The sequence below is a fragment of the Lepus europaeus genome, chromosome 2 (genome assembly GCF_033115175.1).
Source record: "Lepus europaeus isolate LE1 chromosome 2, mLepTim1.pri, whole genome shotgun sequence".
In the NCBI taxonomy this organism is placed as follows: Eukaryota; Metazoa; Chordata; class Mammalia; order Lagomorpha; family Leporidae; genus Lepus; species Lepus europaeus.
Genome location: NC_084828.1, coordinates 101,121,148 through 101,130,917, shown reverse-complemented (window position 1 = coordinate 101,130,917; position 9,770 = coordinate 101,121,148). Strand labels below are relative to the sequence as shown.

Here is a 9,770-nt window from a genome sequence, read left to right as displayed (position 1 = left end):
AGTCCCTACTCCACTATGAATTCCAGCTTTCTGCTATTGCATATGGTAAGAGGCAGTAGGTAATGGCTCAAGTAATTGGGTCCCTGCCACCCACATGGGGGACTTGGATTGAATTCCTGCCTTTGGCTTCAATTTGGCTTAGTTCCAGCTGTTGCAGGCATTTGGGAAGTAAACAGATGTATAGAAGATCTTGCTCTATCTCTACCTTCTCTCTTTATCTCTCTCTTTACTTCCAGTAAATAAAAATAATTTATTTTTTAAAAACACCTGTTATCTAAGAGCATCAATCCACTGAGAGCTATCAGTTGCTGTTAATTCTGAGTTCCCAAAACTTAAAGGAGTGAATTTAATTTGAGTGTCTATCTCTTCTAGGTCTTTTTACCGTTCCTCCAGGACTTCCACCATAAGGAAAGGAGCCCCTGGACCAACATCCTCTAAGATGTTTATATGGACCAGCGGCCGGACCTCTTCATCTTACAGACACGATGAGAAAAGGTGAATGCCCTGGGACTCCAGCTTCTTTTCAAGCTCATGTAAATTACTACACTGAGAGGGAGGGGACAGAATGCAGCCAGCCACTGAGCTTTAAGTTCTGTCATGTGGGGGTGGGCTCTACACTGATGAAGAAGGGTTCAGTCACCATGGCCTTCCAACTCCTGGTGTTGTGCATGCTCACTGCCACCACATGGCTTTGCAAAGTCTGTTCCCTGTCAGAAATGCCCCTCACACTCCCATATGGGGACCCCTCTGCTTAGCTGACTCTAGTTCTGCCTTCAGGTAGCCAGACTGATCCTCCAGACTCATTCCTACTCTGACCATGCTCTGTCTCCTAACAGACTTTGTCTCTTATTCTCTGTTGAATTTCTAACATCTAACATTCTACCTGGCACGCGGTAGATGCTCAGGAAGTACTGACTGAAGTGATGAAAACTGGATTTCTGAGCACTGAACACTCGGCAGAGAAGGAAAGCAGAACTATGAGAAGACAAAACACAGCACGGAGCTCTCGGAATCCTTAGAGTAGTCTGAGGAGAGGGGAGAAATTGAAGGGTAGAAGAGGAAAGGGAATGTTAACAAAAGACAAATAGACAATTACGCAGTTCAATTCAGTACTGTCACTTGGGTTTAGAGACTTCAGTGTTCACAAAATTCTCTAGCCATTTTTAAATATTTAGTTTCCTTTCATATGTTTTCTTTTTCCATGTGTCTCTCTTTCTCATTGACCTTGTACTGTTCTTTTGGTTAGGGGAAGCTAAATTTTAAACATGACTGCTTCTCTCTGCATATTGCAACTTAATCAAGTTGCACATCAGGCAGAAACTGATAGAAATCAGGACTGATAAATGGTGCTGGGTACAAGAAGGACCTGAGGGAGGTTTACTTGAATATTACTTTGAGAATTGGCACTTTTATTTTTCTTTTTACAATTGTAATTGTCCTACAAATGAAAATCCTTTCTTTAAATTTTAATTAGTTTTTAACAGATTCGGTGTGCTTTGTAGATAAAATCCTAAGGACATAATGATGTTCTTTTCCTCCCTCCCTCACCCCTCGCTCCCAATGTCTCCATAAAAATCCTCTGAAAAATTCCAAAACCGAAGTTGTTTTCACAAAACTATACATTACAGCAAAAATTTATAAGCCACTTCAATATTCACAATAGAAAATCTGCTAAATAAATCTTGGAATGTAATATATCACTTAGCACACTAAAATGGTTTGCCATAATATTCACTGGAAAAAGCAAGTGAAAAATTGCATACAAACTATCATTACGCCACAAAGGTTTTCATTTCCTTATTTTCCATATGCTTCATAATATGTTATGTTACCTAAATTATGGGGGAAATAATTAAATTGTATTTAAGTAAAATGACAGGTCAGAGGGTAACTAGTGTTTGTACAAAGTCCTGATCTGCATCCTGACACCAGTAAGATTAACTGGAAATGTACTTCCTTTGTTCATCTTCAGGTTTCACCCCCTTTTTCTTAAGGCTTAAAGGCTCATATTATTTTTCATTTGCTTCCAGTTGGAATCATCTTTCAGCAACCTCTTTAACACTCTAAAATTTTATCATTTTAAAATTCTATATTTTATATGTAATTTTTTCATTTCCTTTATTTAAAAAAGTGCACTAGCGATGAGCACAGAAGAGCAGAGATTCATTACATTTTTTTGTGCTCTGTATTTACTATTCACATCTTCCTGTTGAATTGATCCCATATTTGTCTCTTTTAAAATTTTGTATGATAAGTCTACTTCGTCTGATACTCCTTTGAGCAGGCTACTCCTGCTCAGGGAACTCTGAGTCTCTGAAGCCAAATCCAGTGATTGCCCAGAGACCCACCTACAACCACACCCTATAGTGCAGTTACAGAATTCCCGCAGTCATAGCATGCAGGGCTCCCACAGGGGAGCAGGTGATCCACTCTCATGAGCCTCCCCATGAGCCTGCTCCAACCATGGAGAGAGCCAAGGCGTTCCCAGAGCCTGCGCCTGTCACTGTTCTGCTTTCATGTTAGGGGAGGAGAGTGCCCCACAGGCTTAAATGGGTGCCTTGCCCTCTGCCAACCCTCTAGGCCAGATTCAAAGTCAGTAGGGATCATGGATTTTCCCTCAGATAAAATCCCCTCCTTGCAGCACATGAGCCAGGGCTGCCTACACTCCCCTGATGATGATGGTGCCTCTTCCCTGGTTGTTGCTGGGAGCTTTTGTGGAGCCAGATGGGAAGCAGGCAATGTGCTCTCTATCCACAGGGTTAGGTGGGCACCCTGCCCCCAGCTGGCACTCCAAGCCAGTCTCAAAGGCAGTGTGGTCTGCAAAGTTCTCCCCTAAGCAATATCAGCAGTGACACAGGTTGCCTCCAACTCCTTTCACTTCTAAGGAAGCTGGTGCCTCCTCCTGACTGCCTGACTTAAACTGCAGAGTGGGGGAGGTGAAGGAAGCAAGGCAGTCTCCCTGACTCAAGCCCAGCAGTTGCTCAGAATGTAGTCAGCTCCCCAGGCCAGTCAGTGGGTGACTGTGGAGTTCCCTCTCAGCCAAAACTCCAAGCAGCAGGGTGTTGCTTGAGCAATTTCTGCCCACCTTGATGTGGTAAAATGGCAGCTTGCAACCAGCTGGTGGCTGAGCCACATGGCTGGCTACAGCAGTGTCTCTGTCTCCTCCTGTCCCACAGTCTTCTTTTATTTTTTTATTTCTCTGCCAAAAACTTCTGTTAGACCTCTGGAAATGTGGTCCTTCCTTTGTTCTTTTCACTTCTTGGGGCAGCTGAAATCAGTATGTCTGCACCCTATTCAGTAATCTTGGAATTCCAGTTTTTACTAAGTAATGAACTGATATAAAATGAATGTCATGGGTATTAACATACAAAGAATATTATGAACATCTGAGTACCCATCATTTAGCTTAAACAAATACAACAATCAGAAATTTTGAAATTCTTGAGGATGCTTTCCCAATATCAACCAACTCCTTATCCAACTCCCCACCAGAGATAACCATCATTCTGAATTTTATACTTATCATTTCCTTGTTTTTTGCAATAACTTTATCACATTTGAGTCTTTAAACAATATAATGTCTACTTCTGAATATCTGGAGACATTAAATAAATGGAATCATCCTATATGTATATGTTCTGCAACTTTCTTTCCTATGAAATATCACACTGTTGATGAGTAGCTGTAGTCCATTTTCTCAGCTGTGTAGTATGCCATTGTACAAATACACTACTATTCATTCATCTAGTCTACTGTTAATGGACACTGCATTATTTATAGTTCTCTGAAATGCTGTTATAGTACTTCTTAGTCACTCCCTGTGCATGCATACATGCAGTTTTTAGGACTAAATGCCTAATATAGAAATGATTGGTTCCAAAGTATAGAGTTTCAAATTTATTAGATAAAATGCTATTGTTTCCCAAAGCAGTAATTCTTGTTGCTCTACAGTCTTACTTAGAGTGTTCAGATTTTTAATTTTCATTAAAGCAGATGGTATTATGATTTTAATTCTCACTTTTCAGATTATTAATATGATAGCACCTATTCCCTTGGTCCTTTTCTGTAACATGACGATTTAAATATTCTGGTCCATTTTTCTATTGGATTATCTTTTCATTTTTGATTTGTAGCCATTCTTTAGAAAAGTTTATAGTAATCTTCTGCCATATGTAGACAAATAGTCTCTCCTAGTTTGTGCCTTCTCTCTTCATTTTCTTTATGATGTCTATTGATAAACATATGTCATTAAGTTTAATGTATTCTAACAGGAAATCTTTTGAACATTCCAAATGCTCTTTCTATCCAGATTTAAAAGAACCTCTTAGATAATTTTCTAAATGTTTCTTTACTTTACCTTTCACAATTAAGTCTTTAATCATGGACAGTAGATTTTTGTGTCAGTGTGAAATAGGCATCCAAGTATTTTTTTTTTCTAAATGGTTAGACATTTATTGGACAGTTTATCTTTTCCCCATGTAGCTAAAGACACACATGTGGTATACAAGACATTCCCATATCTGCATGTATATGTTCCTGGACTTCTACTCGGTTCTGTTGATTAATTTTTTCTATCTCAAGTACCACTCTTGAGTTTACAAACTGTAGTATTGCAATATATCCTGATATCTAATAGGGCAATTCACCGATCTTTTCCTTTTGTCATCAGAAATTTATTTACTATTGTTACTCATTTGCACTTACATGTGAATTTCAAAATCAGCTGGATAAGTCACCATATATCACTTGCAAAAAGATCCAAAACATCTCTCAGGGTTTTTATTGAATTTTCTTTAAATCTAACAGTTAATTTATGGTATTTTTTCTTTTTTGTTCCTAGAAACCTCTTATTTAATGAATACAAACTTCATATATTTCATAATTGCAACTTTAGGAACATGATGATTCTTCCCACTGTATCCACACTCTCACTTCCCACCCCTCTTCCTCCACCCTCTCCTAGTCCCACTCTCATTTTTCACTAAGATTTATTTTCAATTAACTTTATACACATGATTAACTCTATGTTAAGTAAAGAGTTCAACAAAAAAATCTATGGGGGGGGGACTGTTCTTCAACAGTTGAGACAAAAGCAGTTCAAACTCATTTCTTCTCAAAGTGTTTACTTCTACAGATTGCCTTTTAAGTGCTCAATTAGTTATCACAGGTAAGGGAGAACACATGGTATTTGTGCCTTTGGGACTGGCTTATTTCACTAAGAATGATGTTTTTCAGTTTCACTTATTTTATTGTAAATAACTAGATTTCATTTTTAACACTGTGTAGTATTCCATGGTGTACATATCTCATAATTTATTTATCTAGTCTTCATTGAGAGGCATTTAGGTTGATTACTTAGCTATTGCGAATTGTGCTGCAGTAAAGATAGGGGTATAGATGACCCTTTCATATGCTGATTTCATTTCCCTTGGGTAAATTCCCAGGAGTGGGATGGAGGGTTCATATGGTAGGTCTTTATTCAAATTTCTGAGAGATCTCCATATTGTCTTTCATAATGGATTTACCAGCTTACATTCCCACCAATGGTGGGTAAGGGGACCTTTTTCCTCACATCCTCACCAGCATTGGTTGGTTATTGATTTCTCTATGAAAGCCATTCTAACGGGGCTGAGGTGAAACCTCATTGTGGTTTTGATTTGCATTTCCCTGATGGCTAGTGATCTTGAGCATTTTTTCATATGTCTGTAGGCCATTTGGGATTTCCTCTTTTGAAAAATGCCTGTTTAACTACTTTGCCCATTTCTTAACCAAGTTGTTTGTATTATTGTTGTTGAGTTTCTGGATCTCTTTATATATTCTGGTTATTAATCCTTTATAATCCTTTATAATCCTTGCACAGTTTGCAAATAATTTCTCCCATCCTGTCAGTTACCTCTTCACTTTGCTGAGTGATTCTTTTACAGTATAGAAGTTTCTAAATATGATGTAACCTCATTTGTCAATTTTGGCTTTGATTGACTGTGCCTCTGAAGAGCTCTTTTCCAAGAACTCTATGCCTATGCCAATGGCTTGCAGGGTTTCCCAATATTCTCTAGTAATTGATGGTATCACATCATAGATTTAGGTAATTAATGCATTTTGAGTGGATTTTTTGTTCAAGGTGTAAGATAGGGGTCTTGCTTCATATGTCTGCATATGGAAATCTAGGTTTCCCAGCACCATTTGTTGAAGAGACTGTCCTTGTTCCAAAAATTGATTTTAGCTTCTTTCTCAAAGGTAAGTTTGTTGTGGATGTACAGATGGCTTTATGGCACTTCTACCCTGTTCCATTGGTTTTTGTACCACTACCAGGCTGTTTTGATTATAATTGCCCTTTAGCATGTCTTGAAATCTGATATATTGATGCCGCCAGCTTTGTTTTTACTGTATAAGATTGCTTTAGCTATTTGGGGTCTCCTGTGTCTCCATATGAATTTCAGCATAATTTTTTCTATATCTGAGAATGTCCTTGGCACTTTGATTGGAATTGTGTTAAATCTGTAAATTGCTTTTGGTACTATGCACATTTTGATGATGATTGATTCTTCCAATTAATGAGCATGGAAGAATTTTCCACAGTTTTGGATCTTCTTCTATTTCTTTTTAAATGTTTTGTAATTCTCATTGTAGAGATCTTTGACATCTTTGGTTAAATTTATTCCAAGACATTTGGTTTTTTATAGTTACTGTCAATGGGATTGGTCTTAGAAGTTCTTTTTCAGGTGTGGCATTGTCTGTGTATACAAAGGCTGTTGATTTTTGTGTATTGATTTTATATCCTGATACTTTACCAAACTCTTCTATGAGTTCCAATAGTCTCTTGGTAGAATCTTTTGGATCCCCTATATATGAAATCAGGTCATCTGCAAAGAGAGATGGTTGGACTTCCTCAATCCCAATATGTATCCCTTTAATTTCTTTTTCTTGCTTAATGGCTCTGGCTAAAACTTCCAGGATTATATTGAATAGCAATGGTGAGAGTGGGCATCCTTGTCTGGTTCTGGATCTCAGTGGGAATGCTTCCAGCTTTTCCCCATTCAGTAGGATGCTAGCCATGGGTTTGTCATAAATTGTGTTGAGAAACATTCCCTCTATACCAAATTTGCTCAGGGTTTTCATCATGAAATAATATTGTATTTTATCAAATGCTTTCTCTGCATCTATTGAAATAATCATATGTTTTTTTTTCTTCAACTTGTTAATGTATGTATTACATTGTTTGATTTGTGACCATTCACAAATAAATGATAAATCCCACTTGGTCAGTGTGAATGTTATTTATGATGTGTTGTTCGATTCGATTGACATTTGTTGAGGATTTTTGCATCCATGTTCATAAGGAAAATTGGTCAGTAGTTCTCTTTCTTTGTTGTAACTTTTTCAGGTTTAGGAATTAAGGTGATGCTGGCTTTGTAGAAAGAATTTGGGAGGATTCCCTCCCTTTCAACTGTTTTAAATAGCTTGGGAAGAATTGGGGTAGAATTCAGCAGGCCTGGGCTGCTGGGCTTTTCTGGTCCTGGGCTTTTCTTTGTTAGGAGGTCTTTATTACTGTTAATTTCTGTCTTGGTATATTGTTCAGTCTCCATGTGTTTGCATATGTTCTAGAGATTCTTGAGTTGTTGATTTCCAGCTGGTATGATTTCAACTGGTATGATTGCATGGTATGATTTCGACTTCTTTTGAATTTGCTGAGACTTGCTTAATGGCCTGGTCTGTTGTTTATACTAAAGAAAGTTCCATGCACTGGTGAGAAGAATGTGTATTCTGCAATTGTAGGATGAAAAGTTCTATAGATATGTTAAGTCCATTTGGCATATAGTGTCAGTTAACTTATTGCCTTGCTGATTTTTTGTTTGGTTCATCTGTCCATTGCCAAAAGTAGGATTGAAGTCTCCCCTTACTATTGCATTGGAGTCTACGTCTCCCTTTATATCCATTAACATTAACATTCCTTTTAAATAGCCAAGTGCTCCGTAATTAGTTGCATATACATTTATTATAGTCACATCTTCCTGTTGAAGTGGACCCTTAATCATTCCATTGTGTCTTTGTCTCTTTTAACACTTTTTGTGTTAAAGTCTATGTTGTCTGATATTAGGATGGCTACACCAGCTCTTTTTTGGTTCCTGTTAGCATCAAATATCTTCTTACATCCTTTCACTTTCAGTCTACATGCATCTTTGTTGGTGAGATGTGTTTCTTGAAAGCAGCACAGAGATTTTTTGTTTCATTCGGCCAGTTTGTATCTTTTAACTGGAGAGTTGAGGCCATTTACATTCAAGGTGACTATTGATAAGTAATGACTTTGCACTGTGATTTTTGCGCTGTGGCTCACTTGGCTAATCCTCTGCCTGTGGCGCCAGCATCCCAGGTTCTAGTCCAGGTTGCTCCTCTTCCAGTCCAGCTCTCTGCTGTGGCCCTGGAGGGCAGTGGAGGATGGCCCAAGTACTTGGGTCCCTGCGCCCACATGGGAGACCAGGAGGAAGCACCCAGCTCCTTGCTTCAGATCGGCGCAGCACCAGCCATGGCGGCCATTAGGGGAGTGAACTAGCGGAAGGAAGACCTTTCTCTCTGTCTCTCTCTCTCTCTCTCACTGTCTAACCCTGCCTGTCAAAAAAATTTTTAAAAATTCCTCTTGTTTACTTTGGATTTCCTTTGTACTTTTGCTGGGAGATTTTCTGCCTTCACCTTCTTTCATAGTGATGCCTATGTTTCTGAGTTTCTCTCCAACAAAGATACATGCAGACTGAAAGTGAAAGGATGGAACAAGATATTCCATGCTAACAGGAACCAAAAAAGAGCTGGTATAGCACATCTTTAGCATGTTTTGTAAGGCTAGATGGGTGGTGTCAAATTCTTTCAATTTCTGGAAGGTCTTTATTTCACTTTCATTCATAAGTGAGAATTTTGCAGGGTACCATATTCTGGGTTGACAGTTTTTTTTTTTTTTTTCTCTTAAGCCTTGGAATATAGCTCACTATTGTCTCCTAGCCTGTTTGATGTCCCTTTCTTTTAAAATTAGGGAAGCTTTTTGTAATTATTTTACTAAAAAGGCCTTCTAACCCATTCTCTCTTTCTACACCTTCAGGAACTCTTAAGACCCACATGTTGGGTATTTGATAGTATCCCTTGGATCTCCAACAGTTTTTTAGTTTTCTAATTTCTTTATCCTTTTTCTGGTCTAACCATAAAATTTTCAGAGATTTGTATTCTTTCCTTTCTTCTGCCTCACCGATTCTGTTGTTAAGATTTTCCACCACATTTTTTTCTTATTTTTTTAAACTTTTATTTAATAAATATAAATTTCCAAAGTACAGTATATAGATTACAATGGCTTCCCTCCCACCATAACTTCCCTCCCACCTTGCGCAACCCTCCCATTTTGCAACTCTCCCATCTTGTGCTCCCTCTCCCATTCCATTCGCATCAAGATTCATTTTCAATTATCTTTATATACAGAAGATCAATTTAGCATATATTAAGTAAAGATTTCAACAGTTTGCACCCACACAGAAACACAAAGTGAAAAATACTGTTTGAGTACTAGTTATAGCATTACTTCACATTGGACAACACATTAAGGACAGAGATCCTACATGAGCAGTAAGTGCACAGTGACTCCTGTTGTTGACTGAACAATTTGACACTCTTGTTTATGGCATCAGTAATCACCCTAGGCTCTTGTCATGAGTTGCCAAGGCTATGGAAGCATTTTGAGTTCACTGACTCTGATCTTATTTAGACAAGGTCATAGTCAAAGTGGAAGTCTA

At 38.2% G+C, this 9,770-nt stretch overlaps 1 protein-coding gene across 1 annotated transcript in view; it reads left to right on the top strand.

Moving 5' to 3' along the window:
* The first annotated feature begins 434 nt into the window (after nt 1–434).
* The window catches only part of KCNMB2 (potassium calcium-activated channel subfamily M regulatory beta subunit 2), a 39,179-nt gene continuing 29,843 nt past the window's right edge, over nt 435–9,770 (top strand). Inside the window, exon 1 of the mRNA XM_062177818.1 lies at nt 435–495. Within this exon, the coding sequence (XP_062033802.1) occupies nt 440–495 (56 nt within the window). The 5' untranslated portion in view covers nt 435–439. The remainder of the gene's footprint in view (nt 496–9,770) is intronic.